The following is a 22,753-nucleotide window of genomic DNA, read 5'->3' on the forward strand; positions in this document are numbered from 1 at the left end:
TATGATTACATTTATCCAAACAAGAGAATTTACAAATTCTAGAATTTTAAATCACGTCATTTTTAATTCCGTCATTTGTGAATTCCTTAATAGTTTCAAACTACTTCATCCAAACGCACCATAATAAAATGCGTGCAACCCAAAACCTATTGAGCGCTCGGTATTGTTCACCAAGTGCTCATCAATTGTCACGGATGCGATAATAACTATTTAAAACTGCATAAAAATGATACTTATTGATTTACCTTATATATTTTTTTACATAAACATGTCAAAAACTAATGAAATCAACATAAAACACATAATTTAAGTTTATGAAGTCACATTCACTTATAGCATAAAAATAATTGTTACTAATTACCACTATTCGACAATGGCAATTTGCCCATTTTTTATTTTTTTTATTTTTTTAAAACCCACTAAATGCTCGGTAAGGTACTAAGCGCCCGACACCAAAAATATGGAAGAGTTATAAGGTAAGTTTTATTTGTAAAAAGTGGCTTATCAATCATTTCAATATTTTAGGTGAGCTTATTTATCATTTAGGGTTGTAAAATGGATTTTAAAGTAATTTAAATTTTTGTACTATAATTTTATACCACTTTATGTGACAACTTACATAACATTTATACATTGGACACTAAAAAATAAAAAATAAAAAATCTAGAAAGAAAAAAAAAATCTTATCTAATAAAGTAATGACACGTAAGATGATATAAAAAGATAATATATAAAAATGTAGTAAGTATAGTATTATTGTTATTAATATTAGGGTTTTTGTAGGTACGAGCTTCTTTTATTTTTGTCACAAAATCGGCCTTGGAATATGATTCTGTTTTATTTCACTCCTCTTTCTTGAGGACAAGTTAGAAGCTTTGTAAGAGCATAGCTTTATCGTTCAGGCCGGCGTCGTTTCAGCCCAGAGACGAAGGAGGGGACCGAGGACTTGGCCCTTGGAAGAAGAAGAGAGAGACCGTCCATCCGCTGCTCTGGTAAGTCCCCGAAAGATGTCCTGCTCCTTGTTCTTGTTCTCTTTTCCCTCTTTCTCTCCGATTTCATTCTTCAGTGAAACCCTAGAATTTTTGTTATTCAATTTTGGTGGGAAAGAAAGAGTTTTTGTTGCGAATTATTGAATAAAGTATTGAACTTGCGAAGTATGTGTCACTATAGAATAAGAGATAGAAGAGTAACAGATGACCTCATTTATGAAATGGCGGTACAGTCATGTGAAAATTGGTGGGTTGTGAGTGATGAAGGCCATGGAGTGCACTATTCAGTTGATTTCAAATTTTATGAAATGGGTCAGTTTTCTGTTATGTATGTTTTTAGACAAAGATACAATGGAAGTGAGTACCTAGATTAATGTAACCAACCTGAAATGATTGGGGCAAGGCTCTCTTACCGGATAGCATAAAGAGGTTTTTATTCGGTTAATGTAGTCAGTTATTTGAATAGTTGCAAAAGTTAAAACACTACAAATTATACATATATACAATCCGGCTCTTAAGTGGACACTCCACAAGGGCACATCCTTAGACAACATTTTTTTTTTGTCCAATGATCCAAAACGTCTATTTTTTTCCCATTTAAGAATCATTTGTGCAGAAAATTTACCAAATCGGAAATTGTTTAGTTATTTGATTATCATGATGATTATTTCAGTGTTTATTGATTGTCTATTTAGTTGATCATAATTAGATGGTCAAATGGTTTCCGTTTTGGTTCATTCACTGGACGATGATTCTTGAATGGGTCCAAGACATGGATGGTTTATATCATTGCATTACATTACAGGATTGCCCCAACAATTCCATCTGCAAACTTGGATGGTCCACTCTGGAGAAACATTCTACAGATACATATATATATTTTGGATTTTTTTTTTATGTTTCAACGTAATATACTTTTTGCTGCAGGGGATGTTAAAAAACTGAGCAACAGCAGGATGAGCAACAACGAAGCTTTTGACGGACAGATATTATCTGAGAAGCTTTCAAAACTCAACAATTCACAACAAAGCATTGAATGTATCCTTCATAAAAAATCCCCTATATATATATTATATAGTGCACACTTTATCTGTTTTATGGTCATGATCATGATTACAATGTAATACATGTCAACAACTGAGGGAGTCTTAGATGTTTCTTTTGGCAGTATCACATATGTAATCATTAACAATTTAACACACTTTCTGATAATAATTTTGGCAAGAATTAACATTTTGGTTCTAAATCAAATAAATTTACACTGTTCCCTAATTCAGTGATTTATGGGGAAAATTTTAATGTTTAAGTTTCTTCCTCTTATGTATGATCTTGTTTTTGGCTCTGGTAACATTGCATTAGTTGGTGATGTTTCACCCGTATCTATATTTTTTTCTCTATTTACTATAACATTCACACTTGCTCATGTAAATTTATATTTTTAATATAAATGAATTTTTCATTGAATTTTTTCATAGATACTTTTCTTCTTGTTGTTGAATATAACTTTTTAAATTTGATAGAGAATGAGCCAATGACCATTTGGTCTAGTGGTGGCAACCAATATCCCATTGTGGGAGGAGGAGAGAGTTCAAATCTCATGGACGATAGTTGTTGATAGTAAAAAAAAAAAAAATTGATAGAGAATGAGTTTTGTGCATATCTGTTCAGCCCTTCTTCCCTCAACAACAATCTTGTTTTTGGCTATGACAATATAATTTTGGTTATGAGCTTATGATTCCATTGCTGATGTGAATATTTTGTAATTGGTCATTTTTTAGTTCTCAATATTTCCTAATAAGCTTTTTGATTGTTTTTTGGGTTATTATCTGTCATAAAGTTATACATGAAAAAATATTTTTCCAGCATGACATCTATAAGCTGAAACCTGATCCACTCCTAAATGGCTGTTTTCTTTTTTCCTCTTGGTAATTAAGGCTCACAAGCCTGGGGCTTAAACTTGCATGGAGTTATGCATTTATTGGGAGGGGGGGGGGGGGGGCATAACATGCATGGTTTTGTTTTGTTTTTTTTGAAAATAACTTGCATGAGTTCTGGTTCTGAACTCATACATGTTTGGTTTCATATTTTTGTTGTTTTCTCAGCAACGATAATATTCCAGATTACTGATTACTCTTAAAATAGAATCAATTCCACTGGTCCCTTTTCAAATTTTGATTTCATGTCACATGTGATTATGTTTGAATTGTTTGGTTAGCACTTGATGACACATATACTGTTCAGAATAGTAGAATTTATAACTATTTATAACTTTCATTGCAGTTTTGTTTAGTTTTCACTATTTTAGATATGTTTTTTTTGAAATGTTTAGGAACAACTTTCCGGTACAAAATATTGTGCAATAACCCATAAAAAATACTTAACATAAGTTTCCTTAGAAACTGGATATTATTCAGGGAGAAAGAAAATGTCTCAGATTTTCCCCCCTACTGAGTTAATTGTTTAAAATCACATGGTTTAATAATTATTGGCATTGAGTTCTTTGTGCCAGTCATATTTTTTTTCCCGGATAAGTAGAACTTTTTTATAAATAACTCTGATGGGCGCTGCCCAATATTATTAGAATCAAGAAATGGAAAGAATGATATGTAATTATAAAATGAAAAGAAGCAAGAAAATCTTGTAGATAATAAAAAGAGTTTGCTGGTTTCCTATGTGACCATTCAAGAAGTGATCGGACTAACCGACCACTTATCTAGGACATTGATGTTGTTATGTGTTCTGTGTTTCTTTAAACAGTTAAACAGCTCTATCTCGTTGGTGTATTTCTCACCGGAAGAAAGCAAAGCAGATTGTTGAAACATGGGATAAATATTTCAACTCCTCCCAAAAAGACCAGCGTGTTTCCTTTCTATATTTGGCCAATGACATTTTGCAAAATAGTAGGCGAAAGGGCAGTGAGTTTGTGAGTGAATTCTGGAAATTCCTTCCTGCAGCTCTCAAGCGTGTCTATCAAAATGGTGATGACCATGGAAAGAAAGTCGCCACCAGACTGGTGAGCATTTATGAATGTTCTCTTAAATTGTTGTTTTATGCATGACATTAGTAAATCGCTGAGAGATTTGAAGTTAACATACCTGAAAATTTGGATGTGTGCATGCATGCAGTTACACGCCTTGAGAATTGAATATTAATTCCAAAATAGTGGGCCTGAGTAACTAAAAGATTCTGTAGTGTTTCAACTGTGTTTGTAACTTGAAGAAAGTGGGATCTGATCCTAGGGCCTTTTTTGATGCTCTAGCTAGCCAGCCAGCTGAGCTAGCACATTCTATCAGTTAATAAAATTCTTAGTTTGCTCCACTGTCCTGGAAGACAAGCACCTTCCATGCGGATGTAGTGAAATATAATAAACCAGTTTGGTGTCCTTTCTTCTTTATTTATGCTTTGTTTTGACTGTGTGTGCATAGCAATCTAGTCACATTACTTCATCTTTAAAGAAGCTTTATCTTTTGGATGTTTTATTTATTTTTTATTTTTTTGGGGGGTGGGGGACTGCTGCTTTGGGTTGTTCAGGTTGACATATGGGAAGAAAGGAAGGTTTTTGGTTCTCGAGGGCAGAGTCTTAAAGATGAAATGCTGGGAAAGAATCCTCCTCCTGTGACTGTAAGCAATGGAAAAAGTTCAAATCCAATCAAGATAGTGAAGAGGGATGCACACTCAGTGAGAATTGTAAGCACTCGGGGTAGTATCTGCTGTTTATTTATATCAATTTTCTTTATTGTTGTTTTATTTAGCTTGAACATGTCCTATCATTCTTCTAAATTTCAGAAATTGGCCGTTGGAGGTCTGCCAGAAAAGATACTTACCGCATTTCAACCTGTTCTTGATGAACATCTTAGTGAAGAAGTTGCTTTAAACAAGTGTAGTGCTGCAGTACATCATGTGGGTAAAATTGAGGAAGATGTTGAAAACACCTTGACTCAAGGTAAGAATTAGAGCATGCGGTCAAGTTCGTTAATGTTATTTACATGTAATTTTTTCAAGAATGATAGCCTACGCATCACAAAAATGTTACTAATGGTTCGAGTCGATGCCCTTGGAAAGATGTTACTAATCCGGATTCTTGTGCTGCTTTGCTGTCTCAGAAATTTAAATTTTTTTGGAGGGAGAGAAGAAGAGGGGTTTGGTGTTGGGGAGGTGTGCTGTGATGGCTGTTTTATGGGTAGTTTGGATGGAGAGAAATAAAAGGATTTTGAGGATGCTAGGGGGGGGGGGGGAGAGATTGATATTTGTGGGAGAGAGTTTGGTTTTGGGCTTCATTATGGGGGTCAGTCACTCCAGCTTTCAGGGTTTTCTTGTTTTCTGCAATTATGTTGAATTGGGAGGTTGTTGTATCTTAGGGATTAGTTTTTTCTGTTTTGCTACAATGTTTTACTCTGTTGATTGGCTTCTATAATATCCTAGAGCTTGTTATCTAGGATCTTTTAGGAAAGTGGACATCTTGTCCACTGCATTGTACTCTGTCTTCTTATTTTCTTTTAATGAAAGTCTGGTTCATAAAACGAAAAAATAGATGGAAAAATATAAGAGACTCTAGTGTTAAAATAGGGATTACCAAAACTAGTATATTTTACTTCATTTTACTGGTGGAACTCCTGTGTTGTGGGAGGTCCTCTCGTCTCCGATGCCCTTGAAAAATACATCTCGCAGGGCCATCCCTATTTTCCTCCTTGTCAAAATTTTGTCAGGAATGGGACTAGGATTCGATTATGGGAAGATGCTTTGGTGATTCAAGTAGGGCTATTTCTATTTGAATCATAATGCGGTTATATCCTCCTTAGCTTGATTTGCTCCTTCTAGACCCTTGTCTTGGAACTTAACCTCTAGGAGGAACCTAAATAATAGAGAGTTCATAGAGTTTTCAGATTTGTTGTCTGGTCTCAATAATATTAGTTTAAGTTCACCCCGACTTGGTAAGTCTTTGTTCTGTTCATGGTTCAGGGGTCTTGTCTTGTAAATTGTAAGTCCCTTTTTCTTTGGTTGTTAGATACTCTAGGTAACCCCAATTTTGGTCCGTGTAAAATATTTCGTTTGAGAAAGAAAGAGACTTTTATTAACACAAGCTCAAATGTTACATACAGTGGATGTTTTACCTCAACTATTAAAAATGTTACATGCAGTGGACAAGGAGTCCACTCTTATAGTACAAGCCACATAAAACAGAGCAATAAAACCATACTCAACCTTATAGACACCTAACTAACAGATGCATTCCAATCCAACAAAACAGAAGAAAGACCTACACCCCTAAAGAGCTGGATCAGATACCTAGAAAGAGGACCAAAAAACCACTCTATCCCACAATTCCTCTACCCCAACCTCTCTATAATTCTCAATGATTTGTTTATTCCTTTCCATCTAAATGACCCATATGACCGCAAGACTCTACATCTCCACAGAACCTCGGCTCTTTTCATTCTGCCTAAACCGTTTATCCTTACACTCAGCAAAGAATAACACCCTCTGGTACTTTCCAAGCCACCTCGCTTCCCTGAAAAAATGCATCTGTAACTTTGAAGCAACTGAATAATGAATCAGGACACTGTTAACACTCTCTCCCTCGTCTTGACACATAACACACCAAATTTGGGATAAACATGCATCTGATCTTTTATCCTGAAGAATATCACATGTATTGAGCTTTGCACACCAGAACTTTGACTTTTGGAGGAACTTTTGCTTTCCAAATCATAGTTGCTGGATCAAAACATGGAACAGTAACATCCTCACAAAGATATCTGAAGGATGATTTACAGGAAAAACCTCCTGCAGATTCTAGCCTCCATATTGTTGAAATGATCTGGTTGTTACCGAGTAGACCCCTTCCAATATCCCTAACAGTGAAGTCAGCTCCTCCATCTCAAAGTCATTCAAATTCCTTTTAAACCCCAAATCGCAGCTCAATGTGGACGTTGAAACCTCTGCCATATACACTACAGTTAAACCATGGTACTTTGACAGGTTATACAACCTGGTAAATTGATCTTTCAACGCTTCCTTTCCAACCCAACGGTGCTCCCAAACCTTACCATAACTCCATTTCCCACCATCAATTTGCAATTCTAGAAAGCCAGCAGACCCTTTGAAATATCCTTCCATGGACTTTGACTTGACCCCCTCGCAATCAATTTTGCATCCTTCCCATTTTCGTGAATTTCATAATTGTCTCTAATCACAACATGCCGAAGTGACTCGCTTTCCAAAGGGAATCTTCATAACCACTTGCCCAGCAAATCTTTATTCTTTGCAACCAAATTAGCTATCATTAGTCCTCCCCTTTCATTTACTTGAGATATAACTCCCACCTGATTAAATGCAGTTTCCTTTCCTCCCCTACCCCAGTACTTAGAAAATCCCTCATAAGGTTACCTTCCTAGTAACCCCTTTTAGACCTTAATTAAAGACGAATGGTAAAATGGAATACTTCCCAGTACGCTTATCAAGATAAGTCAGCCTCAAAGAAGCTCTATGGCATAAGGTGATAAGAAGCAAGTATGGGATTTCGGGAAATGGTTGGGATGCAGAACCAGTGTTGAGGGGGTTGAGTTGAAGTCCATGGAGAGATTTCTCAAGGTCTTGAGTCATTTTCACATTGCTGCAAGTTTGTAGTAGTTAATGAGGAAATAGTAAGGTTTTGGGAAGATAGTTGGGTGGGGGAAAGAAAATTGGGGAGTTTGTATCCCAGATTATATGCGCTGTAAAGATATAAGAGCTCAAACATTTCCAGGTTTGTGGACTGTTCTATCTATCCGTATGGTTGGGACTTGGGTTTTGGACAAAACCTAAATGGAATTGAGGTGGGGGAGATCTCTGCAATGCTGATGCTACTAGAAAATGTGCATCTTTCACCAACTAGGTCTGACGCAAAGGGATGGAGGTTGGAATGTTTGGGAGAATTTTCATGAAAGTCGTTTGTTAGAATATAGGGTAAGAATAAAGTGCTAGGAAAGGGCAAGAACCAGGAGTTACTTGGGGTTGTTTGATGCTAGCTTTACCGTGGGTTGTCTGGATGGAATGAAATAGGAGGATCTTTGAAGAGTACAAAGGGGTGGGAGCGAATGAACTATGGGGGATAATTTAATTTTGGGCTTTGATGGCTGGGGAATTCAATGGGTTTTCTTTTTTCCGACATTTATTTAGATTGGAGGGCAGCTGCTCGTTGATCTGGTTTCCAGTTGGTTTTCTCTAGAGTCTTGATGTGGTTTTCTTTGTGTTTTTGGGTAGTTATGTTATAATTGTAGCTATCAGTTGTGCACTGATGGTATAGATGTGGAATTCATGTCCACAAATTGTAGTAGTTGTTTCTGAATTAATATAGTATGTTTCTTTTCCCAAAAAAAAGAAAACATTAGTTGACCTCCTCTAGAGAGATACTCGTTCCAACTCCAACCTTTGTTCAATTTTTTTCCACTACCGGATTCCAAAATTTTGTAGCTCTAGGATTAACCGCCAAAGGGAGCCCCAAAATACTTCATAGGCCATCACTACCCCAAAGTAAATTAGCTAAACCAACCACTTTACTTACCTCCAAATTTATTACCACCAAGACGCTTGTGATTTATTGATTTTTAGCCCCGAAACTGCACCAAACCAATCCAAAACTGCACAAAACCAATCCAAAACATCTAACCGATCCTGCCATTATCAAAACTAGTAAAATAATTGCAAGACTAGTATATCTACTTTAGTTCACTCTTGCCTGGTTGGTGGCTCATGGTACAATCAATACTTGTGATATGCATCAAAAAGGAGGTCTTATGCTTCATTATCTTCTCATTGGGGCGTCTTTTGCAAGACAACTGGTGAATCGACTGAGTACATCTTCTTACATTGGTCCATTTAAAAAATGTGGTGTAATTTGTTGCTTGTTTTGGGTTTGGAGTGGCTATTCGTTGTTGATAGAGGACTTTCTGAGGGGGCGGTGGAATATACACTTTGCATGTGTGCTGCGCTGGATTCTATTTGGGTTGTGGTTGGAGAGAAGTAGAAAAATTTCTCTATTATGAGTGGAATTTTTGGATAGTGTATTGGTAAATAAAGGTTTTGGACCTCTTGGTGTATGGAGGAAGTGGATGGGTCAAACTATACAATCAATGGACAAGAATTCCATTTTTATAGTACATATCAAACCAAAATAAAACAAAAACAAAAACAAATCAGCCTCAAACTCAAAAAAGAGGAATTTAACTGATATCTGCCTGCCAGAGTCCAAATTTGTCTATCTAATGGCAGACAAATTCACACCTCACTTGACACTGGAAACAGAGTCCCACAGAGATGACCAAAAAGACTTATATCCCACAACTCTTCCACATCTGCCCCTCTATAATCTTTGAACGTTAGAATTTCTTTCCATCCAGAAGATCATATAATGGCCAACATCCTGCAAATCCAAAGAACCTTGGGCTTTTCTCTCTCACCAAATTCCTCTCAGCAAAGAACAACTCCCCTCTGGCAATACCAACAACAAACCTGCTTCCTTGAACAGACTGGACCACATCTTTGAAGCCACAGAACTATGAAAGGCATGATTTACACTCTCCCCCTTCTCCCTACACATAAGTTAACACACCAGCTTGGAGATGAGTAAACATTTGGTCTTCTCTTATGAAGACTGTCACATGTATAAATCTTTGACCACGCCATTACTATGACTTTTGGAGGAACTTGTGCCTTCCATGACAAACCCGCTGGATAGAAAATAAGACCGTCACCATCCCATAGAGGTATCTTAGAAAAAGACCTTACAGAGAAAGTCCCTGCAGATTCCTATCTCCAAGCCCTTGAATCTAATCTGGTGGATGACAAAGGAACTCTTTCCAGCAACAGAAATAATGGAGTCAACTCCTCTATTATGATAATGGGGGAGGTATCTTCGTTACTGTGCTGCCAGAGACTTTTTTATTTCTTTTATTTTAAGTTTATCAGTGTTTATAGTTAGAAATGATTCTGGTATGGATTTGGGAAAATATAATCAAGTTCTATTCTGAATGTGTTAATGAGCTTTGGAATCATGACATAGTTGACATACCCAGTGCTGGACATGATGTGCCCAATGTGTTTGGAAAAATATAATCTGTCTATTTCTATTGCTGTATTATTACAAAAATAGTTTAACCTTTTAAAAAATAATCTAGTGACTGAAATACTTATAAGAAACGCAGAATCTCAAAAATAAATAAGACTTAAGATGAATGAAACTCCTTCTTTTGATAGATATGATGATACAACCTTTTGATTTACATGCATGTAAGAGTAATGAAGATAGTTGAACTCCTTGCTGCATTCAGTAGGCTTTATAAAAGTCTCTTGTTTTTCATGTACTTAGTTGTGTTTCTTGTTCTACTTTTTCCTAAAAAAAAAAAACAAAATAGAATTAGTTTTTATGCCCTACTTAATAACTCTTAAGGTTTCCTGATGTATATTTTCTTAGTGCCATATAGAATGGTTTTTAAACAGTGTATCCTGTTGTTAATTTTTGTAATCAGGAACTCAGCAGGGATCTACATTGTTGGATGATCTGAAAGAGCAGGAAGATGTACTCAATCAATCTGTTGGGAAGCTTGAAAATGTGGAGGCAACAAGATCTGCCTTGGTTTCTCATCTTAAAGAAGCACTTCAGGACCAAGTAAAAATTTCTTATTACCCCACTTATGCTCTCAGTTCTGCAGTTTCTTATGAAATTTAACATATTGATGGCTGATTGCCAATGCAATTTCTGCAGGAATCAAAGCTGGATGTTGTTCGCACTCAGTTGCAAGTAAGAGCAGCTACCTTTTTTTTGTCCGTCTTAAAAGTGAAAAGTCCTTGCTTTTTGAAAACACAATATGACTTAAAAAAAAAAAAAAATTAATAACAGTATTCTTATACTATGGATGGTTCTTTTTTTTTTGTTTTTAATTAGTTAAGGAACATTTAACTAAATATGGATGCCTAAAAAAGCAGAGTAAGGTCTAGTGAAAACAAAAAATCCTCAATGGAGAATGAAGGACAATGCAAGATTGACCTCCATTGGTTCATTGTATGTTAGAATGCGTGCTTACTTTTTCTTATAATTTTTGGACTAAAAGGTCAATAGGTTGATTGAAAAGTTTATTAAATGTTTCTGAACTCTTATTTACTTTGGATAAATTACACTTGATATCTTGAAGTCAAATATTCAGGATAGAATTATTCATCTTCCATTCTAAAAGCACTGTAAACACATTTTACGTTGATCTTTGTAATAGGAGGATGATAACTTCAGAGAATAATTCATTTTCCATTCTCGGAAGCCTCACCAAGTGTAGACTAGCAAATGAATTCTTCCAGAAATGGAACTGCTTAAAGAAATATGTAGAATCAAATATTCCCTACATATTTCTAATGATATGAATATAAAAGTTCTGTCTTTCATGTGTCTCCTTTCAACCTCTTTCTCTCTCCCTTTTTCTCCCTGTGAGACTGTTCACCTCCTCCCATTTCCAGGCTTCTGCAACATTTCTTGGTTTTCTTCTTCATAACAAACAACAATATTCGAGCTCAAATACAACCCAGAAATTCACGGCTTCAGGTCGAAAAATAATTGGGGTTTTGTTGTTCATCGATCAAACTTCATATAGGTGTAAATATTAGTCAAATACATTTAGTATAAGATAAGTCAATTTTCAAAGATGGGTCATGACCGTGAAAGGTCTGAAAGCCAATATGTTTAAAATTCTTGAATAAAGCATTGGTTTTCACTATTAGCAACCAAAAATGATGCTGGAATAGCCATTGTTAAGGCTTAGTAAACTTAAACTAGATTAAGGAAGTCTTATCCCATGAATGTGAGACATGTTATCGCTAGTTGATATTAGAGGAAGTCCCTTTGTTAAGTGACTGAGTTTTGAAATTCAATTTGATTTCCAATTTATTTTAATTTTAGCCCTTGTTAAGGCTTGGTAAACTTAAACTAGAATAAGAAAATCTTATCCCATGAATGTGAGACGTGATTTTCTCTAGTTGATATTAGGGAAAGTCCCTTTTTTGAATGATGAGTTTTGAAGTTCAATTTGAATTTATCTTAGTTGTAGACCCATTGTAGTTTATGACCTGCTAATATTTCCAACTATTTAGCCAATCGGTAACCATTAATCATCCATGCATGCTTTCATATATACAGTAGTGCTCTAGAAAGTTATTAAACATGCCTATGCTTATTTACTTTGAAACATTTTAAAGTTCACACAAACACTTCAAGTGAGGATGCCCTCATTTATGGAAAAACATGCTACTTTCGACCTCAATCATTGGACCGAAACCATCCATTTGTAAGGTTCTTCAATGATTATTCCTTCAGAACATCAAGCAAATCGAAAATTGTTTAGCCATTTGATTACCATTACCATTATTTCATTTTTATCTCACAAATACCAACCGAAAAAATGTATGGTTTCAATCATTTGAACATGGCGAGGTGGTCCCCAAAGAGTTCTCATTTAACTTAAAATGAGGACATCCTCATTTGAAGCTCCCGATATATAAGGTAATGTTCTCTTGCCAAATAGTTTGACTAGCAACATAGGATGTTTATGTTGCCAGACTGTGAATTTGTACCACACGTAGTTTGACAATAGAACATTTCCATATATACAAGCGCAATCGCAGATTGGTCATGGCGTTGAAATTTTTTGTAATTTTCACGGTAACCATTTATGTGTGTGCGCGCGAATATGCAACAACATAGAAGAATGATAAAAAGAAAAAAGTCATGGGAAATTGGTTTGTGGCAGTTTCAGTTGGGGACTAGAATAGGTCCAAGTTTGAGGCTAGTTTGAGTTTTGAAGCTTACAAGGCATAGGTTTAAATGTCTTTGAATATATATAACAAGGAATAGCGATGATGCCTATTTGGCATAAGAGTAGTTTGTCTTACTGCCAGTTGGTGGTGTTTAGTCTTACTATATGGATCCAGTAGCTAAGAAATCAGGTTAGGTATTACTACTTTAGATTAGTTTCCCAGATTTGTCTCCTAGGCTATTTGACAAGAAGTTTATGTACTTTATGAAGTATTTACTCTTTTAGTATTATCTCTTTCTAGTTACCAAAAAAAAACAGAAGTGATGTAAGGATATCTTTTGGAACAAATAAAGAGATATTACCAACCGAAAAAGAAAAGAAGAGATATTGAGATTTTAGCAGCTAAGTTAGATGTGTGAAGCCTGGTTCTCTTGGGTGTGATCTCATGTATAGGTTTGATGCTTAGGTTCCTTCTTATCTTGTTCTTTCAGTTTGCCATAAACTGTTGTGTTTAGTTTCCACCAATCGTCTACACCTAAATGCAACAGAGATCCTAAGCTATATATTAATGCATATTACTTTAAGAGATCCTAATATTTTCCAACCTATCAAAACGTATAATATTTGTTATGCATCAATTCAAATTATCTCTGCGATGCACCTAACCTCCCAAGTTGTTCTGTGTCATGGTTACATATGTGTGTAGCTCAATATGTGTATAAACAATTTATAGGTAATTCTATACCAATTAATCAAAAGAAGGGTTGAGAAAACAAGCTTTTACTTGTGCATATAAAAGAAATTTAAATCCTAGAAAAAAAGTGTTATTAAATTGAAAGAAAAAAAAAGAAAGCTGTTATTTGCACACCTTATTTTTTCTTTTTGCACACTCCTATTGAAAAAAAAAACAAACAAAAAAGGAATGACTATACAGCCCCTCCCCTCCCTGTTTCCCTCTTTTTTTTCTCACATTCAGACCCCTGCCTCTGTTTTTTTTCCTTCCAAGCCCGGCAGCCCCTCCTCGGCTCCTCCCTTTCTCCTTTCCACTCGTCCGATCACCACCTTCCTCGCACCACCACCGTGCGCCACCACTAACCACCATCTTCCTCTCTCTCCGCATGCACCATCACCACAACACCCCCAAAATAGCCACCACAACCAGCCCGGCAGCCCCTACTCGGCTTCTCTCTCTCTCTCTCTCTCTCTCTCTATCCTTCCCTCTCTCCTCTCTCCCTTCTCTCTTCCCTCCCTTTATCGCTGCGGTTGGTTCGGTAGACAGCCACCGAACGAAACTAACGGCTTTGTCAGATGACTGCCGAACGAACCCGCCGGTTTTGGCGGATGACTGCCGAACAGCCTGTGAAGCTCATCCTCTTGGCTGACACTACGGCGTGGTCGTGCGAGCTGGGCAGAGCTGTCCGGCGCGAAGGAGAGAGAGAGGTGCAGAAGGTGGTGCTGCGCGCGGTGGTGCTGCGAGGAAGGTGGTGCTGCGAGGAAGGTAGTGCTGCGCGCGAGGAAGGTCTGGTGGTGGTTCTGCGCGCGGTGGTGCTGCTGCGAGTAGGGTGGTGCAGAAGGTGGTGCTGCGCGGGTGTGTTGACAGGGAAAGAGAGAGAGGGAAGGAGAGAGAGTGAGAAAGAGAAAGATGGAGTGTGTAATGAAATGAGGGTATTTTGGTAATGGGTTAGGTGTGTGTTGAGAGGTTTTGAATTTGAGATGAGTGTGTAGGAGAAAAAAAGAGAAAAAGTGTGTGCAAAAAGAAAAAAAAGGGTGTGCAAATAGTAGCACTCAAAAACAAATTAGGGCTAATTACAAAATGCCCCTCCCAGGTTTAGTGTCATATTCAATTCCCCCCATAAGGTTCTATTTTTTCAATGTGGTATATATAGTTTTCAATTTAAGTCAATGTACAAACTGAAAAAAGAAAAAACCTAAAAAAATAAAAAATTATTCAATTATCCCCACCTTCCCCAGCCCCATCTCTCTCTCTCTCTCTCTCTCTCTCTCTCTCTCTCTCTCTCTCTCTAGCTTCCCCGTTGTTCCCCCCCCCACCCTCCCTCCCTCCCTCCCTCCCTCCCTCCCTCCCCAGCCCCATCTCTCTCTCTCTTTGGCTCCCCTGTCGCCCCCCCCCCCCCCCACCCTCCTAGCCCCGTTGCATCCCCCTCCCCCGGCAGCGACCCTTCTGCCCCATCTCTCTTTCTCTCTGGCTCCCCCAGCGGCACATTGTGAGGAAGATTGGGAATTGGGAAGCCATAGTTTGAATGTAAGAACTTGTTGAGTAGGAGCCAATGTTTGATGAGTACCAGAGGATTATGAGGGAAGATATGAAAATGGCTTGTTTTAATAATATTTTCAAAGGTTTTGGTGCAGAGATTTGTGCTTGGATTTGTTTTATTCTTGAAACATGTGTTGGGATTTGTTTGGAGAAGCTCTCATATGAGCTTCAATGGAAAATAGTATTTCTTTCTGTTTTTTTTTTTTTTTTTTTTTTTTTTCTTTCTGTTGCAGGAAATTAATATTTTCTCTTGGTGGGGAGGGGGATGCGATAGGGCTGGGGAGGGTGGGGGGACGATGGGGCTGGGTGGGGCAAGGTTGGGAATGGGGGTAATTGAGTCATTTTTTTATTTTTATTTTTCAGTTTGCACATTGACTTAAATTGAAAACTATTGTACCACATTAAAAAAAACTGAAACCTTATGGGGGGAATTGAAAATGACAATAAACCTGGGAGGGGTATTTTGTAATTAGCCCAAAAAATTAACTGATGTTAGATTTATCTTTCTTTGGGAAAAGTTTAACATCAATTGAATCCTTTTATTTGTTTGCACCAGTTTAAGCATGGCAAATGTATGTTCATTTACATCTTTAACCTAGGTGTATTATTTCATTGAGTGCCTTTCCACATAATATAGGTTTTTATTTTTATTTTTTTTTCCCAGTCCCTTTTGTCTGGCTTTGGCAGTGATATAGATCTAAGAGTTTTCACTCTGAGTTGGACCTTAACCGGGTATGTATACATAGGCATGTTAATCGCCAATCCTCTTGTAAAATAATGTTACAATAATGACTAAAGGGATGTATACATAGGCATGTAAATATTAATTGCCCCCAGGGAGGGAGGGAGTAATTTTCTACTTTAAGTTGGAACATTAGGGGGGCATGGGGGTAACTTCCTCTCAACTCCCTTGTCCTCATCATAGGATCTAGACAATCTGCGCAGAGTACACAAGAAAAGAAATGCAAAGAAACAATGAAGTTCTAAACTATCATTGAATTAAAGTGAACTATTCATCCAAGGTAGTAAGATCCTCGCAAATGATGCTGCATTTGCAACGCCAAAATAGATTCACCTGCTCTTTTTCTAATTTTCCCTTTTCTCCAGATGCTAGTAGTAAACATAATGGTGAAACTCCAAATATTCTGGTTGCCATGTATTCCAAAATGTGCCATGCAACGATGCCAAATGGTCACACTGAGTGTAGCTCCCATTTAACTCTATATAACAAGCTGAAATCCCCAAAGTTCCCAGGAGACGGATGAGGAAACAATAAATAAGTTGATTACTCATGCTCGGTTACACATACAACACCAATTTTAACAGTGATAGGTCCTCTCCTAATTAAATTTTCCAAATTGAAACTTACTTTAAATTTTAACTCTCAGCTAGTCAGCTATCTCTTCTATCCATTATTGGGAAATCTTTTTTTTTTTTTTTGACAAAGGTTGGAATAATTTCTTGCTTTCATGGGTTTTCACGTTATAAATTTACTGTCCAGGTTTAAATTTCTGTTGTTGAAAGCCATAGAACTCTTAGTTGTCTTTCTTGTGTGGTGATGTGCTGTTTAAATCTATATACAAAAAGAATTCAGAAACAGAATCTATTAAACAGTACTTTATAATGAAATTCCCTTAGCACACTTCCCATCAGAGTATGAACATATGAACATGCATGTACATCTGCACAACCTAAACTTAAGTTTCTGGGAACAGTGGTAAGTAACAAATCTTCTCATGGTATCAGGAGATCCAAGTTTGAATCTTTCCTTGCAACCTTTCTTTTTTAATTGAATTCAATATTTTAGGCATTCTAATTATAGGGAAAGGTCCGCTTGTGAGGGGGGAAGTGTTGGAATATATAGTTATACTTTTGTAGTTTTAACATTTTTTATTTTTCTTTTTTATATCTCATTGGAGTTGGAAAAGAGAGGTAGCCATCCACCAATCACAATAACCTCGCCCTTAGGTACCGGAGTTGCTTCTTAGAATTTTAGTAGCCAGGATTTCTGGGACCTATGTCATTCTTTTTCTACATTCAGAAAATATCCTATTTGTTTGCTTTGTAGGTGATCTTATGCAGCCATATCAAGTTTTTACGTTAATTTCATGTCAAAAGTATATTTTTATAGCAGCTACTTCCTGGGATTAACAGGATTATTTGTTGCTATACAGGTTGCCCAGCATCAGATTGAGAAAGTAAGTAATATTAAAAGGAGACTGACGCTGTCCTCTGTTGAAAGCAATGCAATTGACATGACAACTGAATCTACAAGGGTGTCAGAACCAAATTTACCATTAGTTCAACCAACTGGCATCCCACCTCAGCCTCCAACCCAGCCTGTGAGTTCTTTTGCTCCTGTCAAGACTACTGATGAAGAGAACAAGAAAGCAGCAGCAGCTGCTGTTGCTGCTAAGCTTGCTGCGTCTACATCCTCTGCACAAATGTTGACCTCTGTTCTTTCATCTCTTGTTGCTGAAGAAGCTGCCTCTATGACTGGTAGCTTAACGTCAGCTGGGTTTGCAACAGGATTACCTATGTTTCCTCCCGAAAAACGGCCCAAACTTGAGAAACCAATGTCTGCATCTGATGCTAACAATCCGGATGTAGGTGGTGCGGCATATTTTACTTCTCTACAGCAGCAAACAATGACCAATGTGCCACTTGCACCATCGACAAACATGCAACCTATGTCCCAAACTAACCAGATGCAAACTCCTTTTGGTCCACCACCACCTCCGCCTCCAGCACCATCACCATCTCATGCAACTCCACCAGCAAATCAATATGTCCAATCTGCTGGTCTTATGGTGGGTGTAATGCCTTATGGATATGGATCAAATACTCTGCCACCTCCACCCCCCATACCTCCACATATTTCAATGGGTTTGTCGAGGCCCTCTCAGCCGCAACAGCAGTCACAGCCCCAGCCTCAGCAGCAGCAGCAACAGCAGCTGCAGCCGGCTACTGGAGGTTATTATCGGCCACTGGGTATAGGGTTCTATGGGCAAGGTAATCAGTCAGCTACACAGCCAGTACCTCGACAGTGACTTGTTATTTTACCAAGTCAGAGTTTCCTATACTGAATTGTGGGCAAAGCCACCAGCCAAGATTGCCACAACCTTTGGCCACAGTTTTGTATTGGAATTCTATGGAGCCAGTGGAATATCTCAGAGGCATTGTGTTATTATGTAAATTAGTAGAATAGTGTCTTCTAAACGTCTAGGTCCGCCTTCCCCAGCCAAATTCTGCACAGGGTTCTTTGATGTGTCCTAGAAAGGAAGTTTCTTGGTAGTTATATTTCAATTTGACATGAAGTGCCTAGCTTAAATGTACCTGTGCAAACTGTTTTGGCATTGTAAACTGAGTTTGGGGCATCACTGTGTACTTTTGGATGCTGCATGTGCCTTCAGCTGCCTCTAAAAGGCTGTATCCAAACTGACTATAACATCTTAGCAGTCTGTTTCAATCATGAGTAGTCTTGGATTGGACGCAGCTCTTGGGAAATGATTTTGTTGACTCACCTTACCTGTGGGACAATGCTTTGTTGGTTAGAATCGTGCTCGAGTAAATTGCATGATTATACTAGTAGCTATTGTAATTATATGCTCAATATTTAGTGTAAACGTTATAAATTTCTCAATGTGGAGTTCTGCTAGACCTTTAGTACGGTTACGTTGTCTATGCCATGCTATAAGCAGTCTTCCCAAAAACAAGTTAGTAAGATTTTATTGGCTAGAGCTTGTTGTAGCAGCATCGATTTCTTGCTATGATGTTTATGTACTAATTGACAATTCCACCCCCTCCCCCCCCCTTCTTAATTTTAACTTTTATCCCCCAAACTCAATTTGGTTGAAGGGAGATTTATTCGTACCCAACAGTCTTTCTTTTACCTAACATAATTTTTGACCATAAATGGACCATTATATCCCATTATGAAACGACCATTATGGGAGGAGTGTCCGGCTGGTGGGGAGGACTCAACTACAGTTTGACTCCTAGTATTCTTTATTGATTTTGGAGATTAGTTTATCCAATATCCCTTGATTTTTAGATATGGTTTATTTGATTCCTGAAATCATGACCTTATCCATCTCCTATTATCAAATTAATTTGATAATAATGTATTATCAGTTAATTAAATATTTAAGGCTCAAATTATTTATTTAATAATTAATTGGATAATTAGGATTTTTGTGAAAAAATTAGCCTAATTGCTTGGAAAGTTTCTAAGCAAGGATTAGCCCAAGGAAAGGGGAATGGTCGATAACCGAATTGAGTTTATGAATTTAACTAGGTCGGGTTACAATATAGACCAATAAATTATTTTTCTATTCGAAACCCATTCGAAAGAAGGGGCAGTGTACGAGAAATCAAATCATACATAAATTATAGAAGCCTCGAACGTTTTGAAAATGCAATGAGGTGTTCGAAAATAGTTGAAATAGTTGAATAGAAGGATCACTATGACTATAGCCCTTGGTAAATTTACCAAAGACGAAAATGATTTATTTGATATTATGGATGATTGGTTACAGAGGTTGTGTTTCATAGTTTTGACTCCTAGTCTTCTTCCTTGATTTCAGGGATTTGATTATTCATTTTTTCTCTTGATTTTGGGTTTCGGTTTATTCGTATCCCTAAAAGCAAGCCTTAGCCAACTAGCATTATCTAAATTAATTTGATAATAATATATTATCATTTAAATAATTATTTGGGCTGTTTTATTTTTGAAATCTAAAATCCCAAATTAATTAATTAAGAATTGGGCCAAATTGTTTCTCAAAACATTAATGAAGCCACTACCAAGCCGAATTTATTAAATGATTAAGTAAGACAAAATGGGGCCCACACCAAATAGTTTGATGCATGTTATATGATGAGACCCTAATTACTTCAAAGATTCCCTCATTAATATATTAAGTTTGAAAAATGAAAAAAATATTAAGAATGTAAGCTGCTTGAATACTTAATTATCTCTAGATATGGGGGACTAAGTGTGTCATGTATTCTTACTTTCTTATCACACATAAGTTGTTGAGGGGCAAAGAATTTTTATGGGCCTTTAACTAGAAAAAAACTTGCCTGCAACAGTGCCACTGAGGTGGCATCCCAGTGCAGAGAGAAGGGTGGGCATCAGTGGGACCCACCATTTGCCCAACCTTCTCTCTGCACCGGGATGCCACCTCAGTAGCACCGATGCAGGTAAGTTTCTCTCCTTTAACTATTAGGTGGAGTCTATATATATAACCTATACATGCTAGAACCATAGGTCAATCTTAACTAAGTCAATAGGCGCTTAACTATTATGTGGGCCCATGTGAACTTAGAGGTCAAAGAATGATTAGTAATCACATGATATGTGAATGAACAAGAGTTATTCTCTCATTGCTTTTGGAAGCGTCATTTAGTTAATATGGTGGGGCTATTTCACTAAGGGTTGTGGAATTCCAAACAACTAGTGGGAGACATCGTTAGTTATTTAGTATTCCCCTAAATCCTAATGGACAAATCTGCTTATGACTAATTGTATTTATTTATTTTATGTAGTAAAGAGCTGTCTTTTTTTTTTTTTTTTTTTTGAGAATAAAGCATATCATTGCATTAAAACAGCTAAAAAGACAGAGAGAATACAAAATATGAGCCCAAAGGCTTATAAGAAAACAAAAACTCACAAAAATGGAGCATAAAAGCCCACAGAAATTTTAAGATCTCATAACATCAGCATCGAGCAGATACTATAGCCACTAAACGGAGCCAGAGAGACACCGTAGGAATTAGCGAACTAGTCAAGTTTGGGTTCACGATCCTACCAACATCTCTAAGTCGAGGCTGACAATAGCACAAAGTGGCGGATCAGGCAGTAGTAACCGGTGGAAACATGACCGGTACCGGCGAAAATAGTGACTTCCTAACACCTTGTGATGAGCGCCAGAGAAAACCTGAAAGCATCAAAACACAAAACAAACCAAATCGGAAAAACTCTCACGAAGAGAGGTGGAGAAACTCTCGCAAGGAGAGATGGAAACGCCATCACTTATTGGGAGGAGAGTATCCCAAAGGACAAAAATAAAAACACAGAAAAATGAAAAGAAAAACAAAGGGGCGAGGGGTGAGGGGAGGAGCAGTCTGTGAGAACACAAGGGCCGCCCCTCCCTCATGGATAGGTTGAAGAGAAGAAAAAGTTTTTTCTTTTAGGGTGGCGGCTAGGGTTTTTCTCTCTGTTTAATTAAAAGTCATGATTTTGTAGTAAAGAGTTGTCTAACCCACTCTCCAAATTTTTGGTTTAGAACAATGTCCTGGACCGGTATCGGAAAGTCATAATAGTTTTGGCATCCGATATGGGAAAGGCTAAGAACCTAGCTAAGGCCCAAGTCAAAGATCTAGAAGAAGAAGAAGCCAAACGCAAAATGTTTCCATTGTGACAAGGATGGTCACATGAAGATGAACTGGAAGGAGTTTCTTTCATCTCATCAGAATGACCAAGGCTCTGAAAGATATTTTTGAAACTATAATCATAGAGTCTATTGATACTGGTGAATCAGTTTCGGCTTGGGTGATAGATTAAGGTGCTAGTTTTCATGTGCTTAATACCATGCAGAGGCTAGTAAGAGCTAAGAGACTTAGCAGAGGAGAACTTACTCTTAAAGTTGGCAATGGAGCTAAGGTCTCAACACTAGCTATTTGGACTTATAATCTAAAGGCTGCCTATCGAAAAAGTTCTGGAGCTTCAAGATTGCTATTATGTACCAACATGCATAAAGAATTTGATTTCTATTTCTTGTTTACTCACTCTCCAAATTTTTCTTATAAATGAGATTTGCAACATTTATTTTGATAATATGGTTTATGGCAATGGGAGGTTGTTTTATAGCTTATACTATCTTGACACTATTGGTAGCGTTAATTACATAAAATGAGACAGTGTTGCTAATAGACCCAAAAGGCCAAGATAGAAGGTTGACCCTCATCATCTATGACACCTATGTTTTGGTCATATTAGTGATGATAGAATATAGAAATTAGTCAAGGATGGACATATGGGTTCAAAACCAACACCCACGTACATGTGAGTCATGCCTCATGGGTAAGATGACGAAGACTCCTTTTAGTGGAGAAGAAAAAAGAGCCATTGAAATATTAGGCCTCGTATACATTGACGTGTGTGGGCCCATGTCAACACTGGCTAAAGAAGGTTATGCCTACTTCGTCACCTTCACCGATGATTATTCACAGTTATAGTAATTATACAGTATGAGGCATAAGTCAGAGAAACATACTGGAAAACAAATCAAAACTCTTTATTCAAATCGAGGCAGTGAGTATTTGGGTTTCGAGTTCTTGGATTAACTCAATGACAATGGTATTCTATCACAATGGACTACTTCGATGAGCATGATACGAGCTTCGATGAGTTATGCAGACCTTCACATTTCTTTCTGGAGATACACGCTTGAAACATCAGCATATCTACTGAATAGGGATTCCTCTAAATCTACACATACGGCTTCATATGAAATTTTCTATGAGAAGAAGCCCAGCTTAAACCATGTTAAGATCTAAGGTTTCCCGACTAATGTCAAACAACATGAATTGGACAAACTAGTGTATATGGCAGATAAGTGTATGTTTGTTGGATACCCAAGAGAATATTTAGGGTATTAATTTTATCATTCCGACGAACATAAAGTCTTCGTTAGTAAATTTGCCACATT

The 22,753-nt window shown here is 37.3% G+C and overlaps 1 protein-coding gene across 1 annotated transcript; it reads left to right on the forward strand.

The window, feature by feature from the left end:
• The first annotated feature begins 820 nt into the window (after positions 1-820).
• On the forward strand, positions 821-18,707 carry LOC147282786 (uncharacterized). Its single transcript, XM_086248660.1, has 8 exons — positions 821-992; positions 1,917-2,027; positions 3,755-4,002; positions 4,521-4,676; positions 4,776-4,932; positions 10,496-10,635; positions 10,732-10,767; positions 17,213-18,707. Exons 2-8 carry the CDS (start codon positions 1,946-1,948, stop codon positions 18,086-18,088), a joined length of 1,695 nt encoding a protein of 564 aa, XP_086104786.1. The 5' UTR covers positions 821-992; positions 1,917-1,945; the 3' UTR covers positions 18,089-18,707.
• Positions 18,708-22,753: the final 4,046 nt, after the last annotated feature.

The sequence above is a fragment of the Dryas octopetala genome, chromosome 6 (genome assembly GCF_963921425.1).
Source record: "Dryas octopetala chromosome 6, drDryOcto1.1, whole genome shotgun sequence".
In the NCBI taxonomy this organism is placed as follows: Eukaryota; Viridiplantae; Streptophyta; class Magnoliopsida; order Rosales; family Rosaceae; genus Dryas; species Dryas octopetala.